A 14,004-nucleotide genomic window follows, 5' to 3' on the forward strand; every position below is an offset into this window, starting at 1 on the left:
TAACACAGTTTCCCAAGCAATGTTAACGTTGGCTCTATAAACAACTTCTATAACAAAGGATTGCATTTTAAAATTCCTTGATGGCCAGGATTCTGGGAATGAAAGTGTTAGTTTATTTCAGTTGCTCATCTGATCTCTGAAGAGCTTTATTGTGAGTAAGTTTGCATACTGCCTATGACTGTTTCTTCTTACCCTTCTAGGTGAATTCCATACTATCAGATTTTCAGTAGAACTCAACTTAAGTAGAGAATTCTACTTCAAGGCTGATGGTACAATATAACCCATAGTAATTTAAATTTAAATGACTGTTATAAATGTATAGCGCTTTCAAATTCTTGTAGTGGGTTTATTTCATAGACAGAGAATGGAATACACAGATCACTTCTCGAACAGTTAAATAGAAAGACGAATGCATGGCATGGAATATCCAGTACAATACAATCTCAGAAATAAAGTGATTAGGAAAAACTGGCTATGGAGATAAAATGTTCAGTTCTTAGTATCTCAAAAATACAAGAGCTGTCTCCTTAGCATTGATACCAAAGACATTAGAAATTTAATGATGAAGAGAGAGACAGTGAGAGATAGAGGTTATGGAACTGGTCAAGAAATAGTTTAGTTACTGTGGAAAACTTTGATGGAATCCAGCAAAGCATTCATTTCCTCAAAATATTTTTTTTCAGAAGAAAGAAAGAAAGAAAGAAAGAAAGAAAGAAAGAAAGAAAGAATACCTGAGAACAATTTTTTCCAGTTACGGTTTTTAATTTTTTCTTTAATATCTGGAATTTTTAATAAAAAATACACATTTCCTAAAGAAATTTCATTTTGATGAAAAAGCCATTTTTCATCAAAAAGGGTTTTTCATGAAAGATATTGACTAGCTAGCCAGCCAGCTAGCTAAATATTCCTAATAATTAAGTCATCCTTGATATAACTCATATGCTTTTGGCCACTTGGTTATGGAGTAGCTGATATGCCTGTTTATTTACAAAACTATTAATGAAGGTTTATCCAGTCAGTCCCATGGAGAGGGAGAACCAGACAGTGGCCACTGAGTTCATCTTCCTGAAGTTCACCAGCCTGCCACAGTTCCAAGTCTTGCTCTTCGTGCTGTTCCGAATCATTTACATCTTCTCACTCATGGGTAACCTGTTCATCATCCTCATTGTCCTGATGGACTCCGGCCTCCACACCGCCATGTCCTTCTTCATCTGCAACCTCCTACAGGTGAAGGTCTGGTACATCACCATCACAGTGCCCAAGATGTTGGCCAACTTCTTAGCAGATAAGAGGACTATCTCATTTCTTTTACTTCTACTTCTCCTTTGCTGGCATTGAGCTGTTCCTCCTGACAGTCATGGCTTATGATAGATACTTGGCCATCTGCAACCCACTGCATTACTCCACCATCTGCAACCCTAGGATTTGCCAGAACTTGGCCATGGCATGTTGGCTCATGGGGTTTGCCTGCCCCACTTTCCCATACTTCATGCTAGCCAGGATTTCCTTCTGCACCCCCAACAGGATGAACCATTTCTTCTATGACGCTGATCAGCTCTTTAAGCTCTCGTGCACAGACACCTACACCATCGAGGCAGTAGGCTGTGCCTTCAGCACTGTCATTGTAATGTCTGCCATCCTCTTCACCATGGCCTCTTACTTCCAAATCACAGCCACCATACCGGGGGTTGGACTAGATGACCTCCTGAGATTCCTTTCAACCCTGATATTCTATGATTCTTTGATTCTATGATGTCATCAGCCATCGCCCACAAGAAGACATTTTCCACCTGAGCCTCGCACCTCTCAGGGGTCACCATATATTTTGGGATGCTCATTTTCATGTATGTCCACCCTGCAGGGAAGTATGAATCTGATGTCAATAAAATGGTGTCTGTTTTTTATTCTGTGATAACACCACTGCTGAATCTGATAATATACACACTGAGGCACAAGGACATGAGAGAGGCCCTGAGAAAAACATTCCTGTGTCTCTTCATTCCATTACAAACTCCCATGGCCCTAGACCTCTTCTCCTCTAGCATGCCTCCTTGCACCACTGTAACAGAGATTGAGCAATACACAACAGACCGTTTCAAACCTGACCAGTAATTTTCAGTGCCTTAATTTCTGGGTATTCTGCTTGAGACCCATTAAAGTGTCTTGGTTTTCAGAGGATGGCCATTAATAACTTTCTGAAAATGTGCCTCAAGTTGGGCACCCAAAACAAAGAGGCACGTGAAACCAGACTGAAAATGTAGGATCTATATACTCTAGTAGAGTGGCAGCTGTGGTAGACTTAAAGTGGAGACACTTGCAGTTTAACAGATTACCTGCATGCTTACTCAGATTGTTTTGAAAATTGCTTTGCTTCATAGATGGCCAGTGTAGGGTTAGTGATCCAGATGTGAGGTCACTTAAACAAGGGGTTCTTGAGATAATTACCCCCTAATAAATAATGTCATAGAATTTTTTTTCTGATTCTTCCAACTTTTTTTTTTGGCCCATGCCTGGGGCAACATGCCTTAAGTTTGTTTTTCCAATTTTTAGCAGTTTCAGTTGGCATTACCTTTACTCTGCATTACCTGGATTTCAGAGGGTTAAGTTTAGCTACTGTCATCATTCTGGAAGGACATGAGTAAGCATTGGTCAATGTTACTTCTGTGTTAAGGAAATTTGGGGACAATTAATACATAAAATAGGTAAAAGAGAGGTGAGTAAATATCTAGATACATTCCTAGCTGAAGTAAGATGGTGTCATTCTATCAAAGTCCATCATGCTACACTGCTTTCGACCAGTTGAAGAGCTGAACTATAATTAGGTGACAAATGCAGAAAACTACAATGTTCATGGCATTTGTCAAACATCACTCTGATCATTCTGCTTGCATGTTGTTTTTGAGGTGGAACCCTTCATGAATAGAGGGACCAGAACCTAGTCCTAGAAAAAACTGGGCCAGTCACAAAATTCAGATCTTTACCTAGATAAGGATTTGGACAGCATGGATTTTCCAGTCTGATTTTTTTTTTTTTTTTACCAGCCCCATTCTGGATCCAGGAAACAGCCATGAAATTAGATCTAACTTGTTGGGGGAATGTTTGAGAAAAGAAAATTCACCCAGATTTTCTGGAAAATAAAATAAAATATAAATGTAAAAGACAAAAGATTAAATTTTGACATTTTTTAAATGAAATGTTTTGATTTTTGCTTCAAGCTTTACTTACATTTTATTTTAAAAAGATTTAAAAATTCAAAAATGAAATAAAATTTGAGTCAAAATGAAAATATTAATTGGCTTGCTGAAAAAATAAATAAAAACATTGTTTCAGGTTGACCTGAACCATCCTCCTTCACCTTCCCCTCACCCATGTTTTCAGTTTGGCCAGTGAACCAGAAAATCAGTTACTCACATGGCTGCAGCTGAAATCCACACCAAGATCAAATTCAGACTAGGAAATGCCCCCTACACCACACATATTATGGTGATACCTTTGGTGGTTCCATGTTTCAGGTTGCATAGTGATATGATTTTCATTTAAAACAGGTGCTAAAATCCTTCAGATAAGTAACTATACCTAGTCACTTAATTGCAAATGCACAGCAGTTCAGGGACTTAAATTACTGAGAGATATTACAGGGGGCTAGATTCTGCCTCCAATAATATCTCTCAGTAAAGCCAAAGGTAAGTTCCAATAGCCTTCAATGGGACTGAACCAGGTACAGAAAGAACATATATGTACTAATTTTATAGGATCCTTTAAAAAACTCTCTCTTTAGTGAGCAATTCCTGGACATGGTTTGTAAGACTGCTCTCAACAAACTACGGGCCTAAATCGCCACTTGGTCACCATAATTTTCCACCCATCTAGATCAGCTAAATCCAGGTCCACTAGCTAGATGAAATGTATAGATTCATAGACCAGAAGGGACCACTGTGATCATCTAGTCTGACCTCCTGGATAACATAGGCCATAGAACTGCCCCCAAATAATTCCTAGAGAAGATATTTTAGGAAAACACCCTAAAATTAAATTTAATCCTAACTTAAAATTGTCAGTGGTGGAGACTCCACTATGAATCTTGGTAAATTGTCACTATGTTTAATTACCCTTGTTAGGATATAGATATTTAGGCCTGCCTTTAAAGGCCTACACTTTAAGAATGTAGGTATATGTTTATCATTTAGCTAGTAATAGAGGTATACAAGAAAGAATCTGTGTAAGGGCCTTCTATCACTGTGACAGTCTGAGGCCCTGTTCTTAGGCCAATGCCTTTGGCTAAGCAGCAGAGGCAGTCATAAACTGGGAAGCGACTGGTCACATCCTCACATTCCAAACTAGTCAATATGGGGCTGTTAGCAAGGTGATCCAATCTATCACCTCCAGAGAAAGCGAAGAGCCTAGAAGATGTAAAAGGAAATTTAGGTTGATAGTTTTCTGTCTGGTAAGAACTCACTTATCAATAGACAGAGCTGGGAAACCCGTATGTCTTTATAGATGTAGTTGTGAAATCCTCACTTCTGTATTGTTTTGTCATTATAGTTCCCACTTTGCTATTGTTTATTTGCATGGTCTCTGTCTGGTTCTGTGATTGTTTCTGTCTGCTGCATAATTAATTTTGCTGGGTGTAAACTAATTAAGGTGGTGGGATATAATTGGTTAGCTAATCATGTTACAATATGTTAGGATTGGTTAGGTAAATTTCAGTAGAATGATTGGTTAAGGTGTAGCTAAGAATATTACTATATAAATTAGGGGCAAACAGGAAGTAAGTTGGGATTCGAAAATAAGGAAAAAGGAACTTGGATTTAAGCTTGCTGGAAGTTCACCCCAATAAACATCGAATTGTTTGCACCTTTGGACTTCGGGTATTGTTGCTCTCTGTTCATGCGAGAAAGACCAGCGAAGTGGGAGAGTGAAGGAATAAGCTCTCTAACAACCCGCACTGTTAAACGTTTATTTCCAGTCTGAAATTGTCCAGGTTCAACTTCCAGCCATTGGAGTCTCTTAGACATTTCTGTGCTAGATTGAAGAGCCCATTATTAAACATTTGTTCTCATGTATGTACTGTGATGGGGCAAGGACAGATGGCTATAGAAAAGTAGTGGGAGATAGATATATTAGCTCCAGGCTAAACAGATCCCTGGTACCAGGATAAGTGAAATGGCAGCTGCTCCAGGTCAATTAAGACACCTGGGGCCAATTAAGAACTTTCCAGAAGGCAGGGAGACGGCTAAGTTGATTGGGACACCTGAAGCCAATCAGGGGCTGGCTGAAACTAGTCAAAAACCTCCCAGTTAGTCAGGTGGGTGTGAATGGCAGGAGCTGTGGGAGGAAGTTGCGCTGTTGGAGAGGCTGAGCAGTACACACCATATCAGGCACAAGGAAGGAGGCCCTGAGGTGAGGGTGAAGTGGAGCTTGAGGAAGTGAGGGCTGCTGTGGGGGAAGTAGCCCAGGGAATTGTACATGCCATGTTTCTAAAAGGTCAGCTACCATAGCTGATGCTATTAGGGTCCCTGGGCTGGAGCCCAGAGTAAAGGGTGGGCCCGGGCTCCCCCCTGCCCACACCTTTGCCCCCTGATTAATCACTGAGTCTGGGAGACAACAGAGACCGCGCAAGGAAGGATAAGTTCTCCTCACCTCCCTCACTGGCTTATGATGAAAATGGCTCAGTAGACTGTGACCCTTGTCTCTAGAGAGAGAAGGGTTACGTGCAGGGTCGCAGTGAGCCTCTGAGGCTAGCGAAATCCGCCAGAAAACGCGGGACCCACGGAGGCAAGGACAGAGCTTTGTCACAGTATTTATAGACTGTAATCAAGGCACCCATTAATCTTCTTTGTTAGATTGAGCTCTATAACTCTATCACTATAAGGCAGGCTTTCTAATCCTTTAATCATTCCCGTGGCTCTTCTCTGACCCCTATCCCATTTACTCACATCCGTCTTGAATTGTGGGCACCATAACTGGACACAGTATTCCACCAGCAGTCACACCAGTGCCAATACAGGGATAAAATAACCTCTCTTCTTCCACTTGAGATTCCCCTGTTGATGCATCCCAGGATCGCATTAGCTTTTTTGACCACAGCCTTGCACTGGGAGCTCATGTTCAGTTGATTATCCACCATAAAACCCAAATCTTTTTCAGAGTCATTTCCTCCCAGGATAGCCCTGTCCTGTTAGTGTGACCTACATCTTTGTTCCTAGATGTATCCATCTACATTTAGCCATATTAAAACATACAGTGTTTGCTTGCATCCAGTTTACCAAGACATCCAGATTGCTCTGAATAAGTGATCTGTCCTCTTCATTATTTTTCATGCCTGCTGAGAAATGTAAAGGATTAAAGTACAGTGTGGTGCATCCCTAATACATATTCATTCCATTCCATTTATTTTGTTTGAAAATTGTGCACAATTTTTGGGAGGGGAAGGAGGAAGAGGAAGGGAAATGAAATTCTATAATTCTGACAGTCTACGTCATTCAACATTTGTTATTTTAAAAAAATGTAAAAGTGGCAATTAAAGCAAAATGAAACAGAACTGTTCTTTCATTTCATTTAGAAATTTCCTGTCAAAACCATGTGCAAAAATTGACCTTTTTTTTTTTTTGGCCAAGTGTTCCTCATCCACTTAGCTGTGGAGTTTTCATTCTCTCAGCAATGACTTATGTTGGATACAGGCTGAAGCCTGAGCCCCTCCACCCAGATGTGAAGCCTGGTCCTCAGTGGACTCTCTGAAACCTGATCGTGGACACCCAGGGGGCCACAGAGCCCAGCTGAGATCCTGTGGTGTAGTTGGACCAATCAGTTGAGCTGGGTGATCTTCCTGTCAGAGCTCCTGTGTGTGGTGTCTTGGCTGGGATTACAGTGTTAGTAGCTTCTCAGCCCATCAGATTTCAGTAGGCACTGAGTGGAAGCTGTGTGGGGACTCCCAGGCCTGGGTTCAAGACTTGTGTCATCACATGGGCTTCCTTAGGTTCTTTAGAAAATGCACCAATTCCATTTGTGGGATTTTTAAAAAGAGCCTAATGAAGTTAGGTGCTTAACTCCTATTGATGTTCAGTGGCATTGGGTACCTAAATCCCTTAGACCCCTTTGAAAAACCCAAGGACAATCAACCTGGAAAATGACCATAGGTTGGATTAGGGGAAAGGGGCTGCAGGCAACGAAAGGAGATTTGATCCTACTAAAAAGTAAAGTACACCCAATAGAGGAAATGGACAGCAAGAAACAATATGGTGAGATGTGTCCAAGTTGCAGCACTAAAGTGTAATTAAGGGGTCTGCTTGTGTTGGGGGAAATCTGGGGGTCAGTGATGGGGAGTTTGGGCAGGGAGGTTATAAGCATGTCAGATGTGTCCTTTCCATAATAAAACATGATTGTGATTCCCCTACTTTTCCCATTCATTTGCACTTTCCACTGCAGTCCTTTGCCATTCCACCAAAATGCTTGTGGAAGTAAACAGGTGGGGGGATGAGTATACATGAATTTCCCTTTCTGCAAACATGGAACAACTCCATAGTACACCGGCGATAGTCCAGACTCCTGGATTGAACACCAGCTCTAATTCCTTTTAAAATTTAGCAGACCCTCCCAGCAATTCAACTCCCTGACCCGGGCCCACAGCCACATCTCTGGATATACTAAACATAGGATGAACTTTATGTGTTGGCAAACAAATGTGATGTAAACACAGACTTCAGGGAACAGGTCCCAAAGGTAAACAGCTTCCTCCCAGAACTCATTAGAAATTTGAAGTCAGATAAAGGCCATCTCTTTATTCTCAGTAGAGGAAAGAGGAAGAAGGTCTTGATATAACTTAGATCCAGTTCTACCCAATTCCTCCTATGTCAAAAAGGATCTGGCTGGTCAGCATGAAAAACAGGCAATTTCCTTAAATATCAGAAGAGATAGATGGATAGATAGATAGATGGGGTGTACAGAGATAGATAGATAGATTAGATAGATACTCTCTCATCTGTGCCACCAGAACTCCAGAGGACAAGTACTGCCATCTCATGGTTTCTCTCATTCCCACGCAGTCCTCAGGTGAGTTTGGCTGTATTATTTATTTCAGGTCAATGTGTTAAAATATCCCTGATGCTGAGAGGTGGTGAATCAAACAGCATTGAGCGTACATATGAAGGAGAACATTTATAACCAAGAGGCTAATTTCTTTCAATCAACCAATTTCATTAAAGACCCAGAAAGGGTCCCTTGGATAAAACTTAAGAGCAGTAATTTTTATAGTTCTATGAACTATTTTTCCCACTGTCATTCGCCCTCTAAATCATTGAGGTTTTCTTTATTTGATTTCAAATCCCTCATTCCTCTTCACAACTCTCTTGAGCCTTCATTGAATGGTATAGCCTTTAAATATTAAGCTTCTTTATTTCTCTCTCACCCATCTGCTCCATAGCCATGTCCCTTGTTGTGAGATCCTGCACTGAATTTATCATGAGGCCAAACAGTGTGTTTCCCTGGTTTAGCAGCCACTTTCCTGACACCTGACTGACTCAGTTTCTTCGCTGGTATCAGTTTCAATTATTAGATTAGCCTGAGGTCTTGAATTGCAGCTCAAAGTTGAAGAAGTCACAGCTGAATCACAGATCAAAGTAGGATTCTGCATGCCACAAATTTGGTCTGTCTATACTTTTCCCAGCCCTGAAGAAGAACTATGGGAAAATGAGAAACCTTGTCTCTTTCACCAACAGAAATTGGTCCAATAAAAGATATCACCTCACCCACCTTATCATCTATCATCTATCTATCTATCTATCTATCTATCTATCTATCTATCTATCTATCTAATCTTCCTCCTCTAGGCCACTATTCAGAACAGCAGCGAACAGCAGAGAGGCTAACAGAGGGAGTTTGCCTGGGATCTGCCTGAGAGGAGGTATGCTAAGGGCTGCATTAAGGAGTCTGTGTTGGTGAGTATCTGAGTGTCTGTTGTGGAGACAATTTGACAGTTTGACAATGTGCTTGATTGGTGGTTTGAAAAGTGTGAATTGGGAGTGCTTTGTTCCAGGTGGGCCTGACTGTTATAAAAAGCCAGTCAGCTGTGAACCAGCTGAGCAGCAAACAGCAGAGAGGCTAACAGAGGGAGTTTGCCTGGGGAGAGCCCACAGATGTCAGCATATGCTTCTATGGACACAATGTTCTGAAGATTCAGAGCAGACTGCGCAGCGGGGACAGAAGGACCGTGAAGAAATTTGTCAGCATGTGACCTCCAGAAGAAGAAAGGGGAACGTCCATGTACCAGCAACGCGGATACAGGTAAGTAACTGTTTTCATGTTCTCTCCACAGGTATGAATGTGGTACATCTGAGGGAAGGAAACAGAAAGAGACTCCGCCGATTGGAAGGCATGAGATGCACTGTCCTAGGGTTGGGAGTTCCACGACCACCGCTTCCAAGGGGGGGGGTGGCGGTGGTCAGGGACTCTCTCCTCAGGGGGACTGAGTCATCTATCTGCTGCCCCCACCGGAAAAACCGAGAAGTCTGCTGCTTGCCAGGAGCTAGGATTTACGCTGTGACGGAGAGACTGCTGAAACTCATCAAGCCCTCGGATCGCTACCCCTTCCTGCTTCTCCACGTGGGCACCAATGATACTGCCAAGAATGACCTTGAGCAGATCACTGCAGACTACGTGGCTCTGGGAAGAAGGATAAAGGAGTTTGAGGTGCAATGGTGTTCTCGTCCATCTTCCCTGTGGAAGGAAAAGGCCTGGGTAGAGACCATCGAATCGTGGAAGTCAACGAATGGCTACACAGGTGGTGTTGGAGAGAAGGCTTTGGATTCTTTGACCATGGGATGGTGTTCCAAGAAGGAGTGCTAGGCAGAGACGGGATCCACCTAGCAAAGAGAGGGAAGAGCATCTTCACAAGTAGGCTGGCTAACTTAGTGAGGAGGGCTTTAAACCAGGTTTACCGGGGGAAGGAGACCAAAGCCCTGAGGTAAGTGGGGAAGTGCTTCCGGGAGGAAGCATGAGCAGGAGCATGCGAGAGGGGAGGGCTCCTGCCTCATACTGAGAAAGAGGGACGATCAGCGAGTTATCTCAAGTGCCTATACACAAATGCAAGAAGCCTGGGAAACAAGCAGGGAGAACTGGAAGTCCTGGCACAGTCAAGGAATTTTGATGTGATTGGAATAACAGAAACTTGGTGGGATAACTCACATGACTGGAGTACTGTCATGGATGGGTATAAACTGTTCAGGAAGGACATGTGAGGGAGTAAAGGTGGGGGAGTTGCATTGTATGTAAGGGAGCAGTATGACTGCTCAGAGCTCAAGTATGAAACTGCAGAAAAACCTGAGTCTCTGGATTAAGTTTAGAAGTGTGAACAACAAGGGTGATGTCGTGGTGGGAGTCTGCTGTAGACCACCAGACCAGGGGGATGAGGTGGACGAGTCTTTCTTCCGGCAACTCACAGAAGTTACTAGATCGCAGGCCCTGGTTCTCATGGGAGACTTCAATCACCTGGATATCTGCTGGGAGAGCAATACAGCGGTGCACAGACAATCCAGGAAGTTGTTGGAAAATGTAGGGGACAATTTCGTGGTGCGAGTGCTGGAGGAACCAACTAGGGGCAGAGCTCTTCTTCACCTGCTGCTCACAAACGGGGAAGAATTAGTAGGGGAAGCTAAAGTGGATGGGAACCTGGGAGGCAGTGACCATGAGAGGGTCGAGTTCAGGATCCTGACACAAGGAAGAAAGGAGAGCAGCAGAATACGGACCTTGGACTTCAGAAAAGCAGACTTTGACTCCCTCCGGGAACTGATGGGCAAGATCCCCTGGGAGAATAACATGAGGGGGAAAGGAGTCCTAATATTCCATGATTCTATGAACAGCACTTAATTTCATGCTTAACTTAATCACTTGCTTAACTGCTGACCTACGGATGCTTTCCTTAATTGCGGCCTTAATGGCCACTTCTCTGGGACTTGGAGCTGCAGGTGACAGCACAATTGTGGGAATCTGTGAATGTCTCAGGGCAAGAGCACCTCTGGGAGATGTTCAGTGTTGTCTAGCAAGAAACGGTAATGTTGGGAGAGCCAGCAGTTGCTGCTGTAAAAGCAGTAATATTGTAATAAGAGGAGAGAAATCTGCAGGCAATGAGGAGGGACTCAGTAGCATCTGTCATACAATATGGAATAACCATATAATAACAATGCTAATGATATAGGAGCATGCTGCCATGGGATTACAGTTCTGTGTTGTGTCCTGGCTTTTGAACAGTCTCCTGGGAGTATCCAGACCCCAAAGGGTCACACTTTTCCACAAGGGTTAGCCACACAGCCTTGATGCTGCTGAGACTCTGTCTTTGGGCTCCAGCACCCCTGTTTCTCACTGTGAGCTCACTGCAGCAAGTCCAACTGAAATCAAGGCCCTGAGAGAGACTTTACCCCTTCAGGGATCAATGCAAGGCAGCGAGTCTTTGCAGCAGCCCGGAGCAGCCTCTCCCAAAAGAGGGTAGGGTTCCGCAGGCAACTGGGAGACAGCACCAGGAAGCATTTGGCATCGCATAGTGAAACAACGGTCAAAGCAGAGTTCAGACTGGCAGATGCCATGGCTCCACAATGTCATGCTCCTGCATAATCCGTCTGTGTCCTGTTGACTCTCAGCCCCAAATGAGAACCTCTGTGTGCGCGTCTGGGAACCTGTGTCTTAGTGCAGGCTCCTGACACCACCAGTCCATTGCCCCTGCGTGGCTACACCACCTGGGTTCACACGTTCAGCCCACCTATGCCTCCCTTTCGTTAAGTGTACCTGTTCAGTCGCTGGGTTTCCCCATGTCTTTTCCGTGTCCTCCAGTGCTATGTGTTGATTCCAGCCGGCCCTTGATGGCCCATTCATACCCCTCCAGGCAGGGATATGACCTATACACTTCATGCCTTCCCCCTCTTCCAGAGGAAGGATTTTAACCCTTCTTCACCTAATGGGTGACAACACCAATGCTTGTAAAAATATTACAGAACGTTCCCAGTTTCATCACATTTGGTGTCATGTAAAAACACAGAATCTTTAGGCTTGATTCCCCTCTCACGTACACAAGCTTTACAGCAGCAGAACGCAAGTGAGGGGCAAATCTGCCCCATCAAATCCAGTGGAATTACTCCTCATCGACGCTATGGTAAGAGGAGAATTGAGCCCTTTGATGCCAAGAGAGTTAGCCCTGGTTAATACTTATTTTATTTTCTAGTCAAAAGGGAGGCAGAATCGGAGATGGTATCAACCACTGAGGGGTGTAGAGGGAAGTGATTACAGGCACTAAAATAGGAAGATTTTTTTTTGTAAAGAATTTTATGTTCCTTGAGGTTTTCTCAACTATTTTCAGTGCCGTATATATTGTTGGAGGGGTATTTACAATAGGCTGGAAAGGGAGGATTTATTCTAAAGTGTCTGGATCCCGTTCTATGCTTGGGGCTATGCACTGTACCAATGTTAATGAGAGCACAACAGGACCCTGCATGGTCTTGGGGGGAGAAAAGTGTTTTCAGGAGAGAGGCAAGCGGAGCTCCCAGCAAAAGGGAAGAAAGCTCTGTGATGGAAATACTAAATGCAAAATCCTGTGAAATTGGGACCAGCAAAGATAAGTGTGACGATGGAGAGTTAATAACGATTTAGTAAAGATGACTTTGCAATTGTCCTATCATTTAGATCATCTCCCTGTTTCACTATCTATTTATCACAGGTGAATTGCAATTTCATTTAAATAAATTCTGTTTCTGCTCTTACAGATGAAGGGTTTCCTGGGTTAATGGCAAAGGACAATCAAACGATGGTGACTGACTTCATTCTCTTGGGACTGTCTGATGATCCACAGCTCCAGCAGTTCCTCTTCCTGGTATTTTTAGTGATTTATCTCATCACCTTTGCAGGGAATATGGTGATCATGGGTGTGATAAAGGCTGATCCTCAGCTTCACACCCCCATGTACTTCTTCCTGTCCCATTTATCCTTTGTCGATATCTGCTATTCCTCAGTCACGGTGCCTAAGATGCTAGAGAACTTCCTAGCAGAGCAGAAGAAAATTTCCTTCAATGGCTGCATTACTCAGATATTCTTTTTTACTCTGTTTGTTGGAGTTGAAATTTTCACTCTCTCAGCCATGGCTTATGACCGATATACAGCCATTTGTGACCCACTACATTACCTGGGCATAATGAACAAACATATCTGTGTCCAAATGGTGCTGAGTACATGGGCTTTGGGTTTCTTGCATGCCCTGATAAATACTGTTCCTGTGCTGAACCTTCATTTCTGTGGACCCAATGCAATCAGTCATTTCAGCTGTGAGCTCCCTCCCCTGCTACAACTCTCCTGCACTGACTCCACCGTCAATCAAGTGGTGCTTTTTGCAACCCTTGTGGTATTTGGATTGAGCTCTTTCCTCCTCACCCTGGTCTCCTACATTCACATCATCTCCACCGTCCTGAAGATAAACTCCATGTTGGGCAGACATAAAGCCTTCTCCACCTGCAGTTCCCACCTCATTGTGGTGGGTTTACTGTACCTGACGGGGTTTTTTCTGTACCTGAAACCAAATGCAGATTCTGCATCAATGCCAGACAGACTAATTTCCATCCAGTACAGCATCTTGACCCCCATGTTAAACCCCATCATCTACAGCCTGAAAAACAAAGAAGTGAAAACAGCTCTGGGGAAAATGCTGAGAAAATTCAAGTTCCTCAAATAGGTTTAATGTTATCCATTGGGTGTATAATAAAGACTTACAGAAGAAACGTTGGCCAGAGACTGCTTCTATATTGTGATCCTATATTATATAGACTGAGAACATGTGTATATTTATTTACTTTAATTTATTTCAGTGTATTTATTCCTACAGAGGAAGGATGGTCTTTTGATTGCGACTAATGAGATCTGAGTTCAACTTCTGGCTCTTCTCTACGTTTCTTGAGTCATCTAGTGAGTCACCTACACTGGAGTTCTCAAAGCTACTTAACTGATGTAGGTCCACAATTCCCATGAATATTAAAC

The 14,004-nt window shown here is 43.1% G+C and overlaps 1 protein-coding gene across 1 annotated transcript; it reads left to right on the plus strand.

The window, feature by feature from the left end:
* The first annotated feature begins 12,763 nt into the window (after positions 1-12,763).
* On the plus strand, positions 12,764-13,702 carry LOC144273645 (olfactory receptor 5G9-like). The gene has a single exon (XM_077832326.1). It carries the CDS (start codon positions 12,764-12,766, stop codon positions 13,700-13,702), a length of 939 nt encoding a protein of 312 aa, XP_077688452.1.
* Positions 13,703-14,004: the final 302 nt, after the last annotated feature.

The sequence above is a fragment of the Eretmochelys imbricata genome, chromosome 13, assembly GCF_965152235.1.
Source record: "Eretmochelys imbricata isolate rEreImb1 chromosome 13, rEreImb1.hap1, whole genome shotgun sequence".
NCBI classification, from domain to species: domain Eukaryota; kingdom Metazoa; phylum Chordata; order Testudines; family Cheloniidae; genus Eretmochelys; species Eretmochelys imbricata.

Coding starts and splice junctions, on each gene's coding strand:
- LOC144273645 (XM_077832326.1), top strand. CDS start 12,764: ATGGCAAAGGACAATCAAACGATGGTGACTGACTTCATTCTCTTGGGA.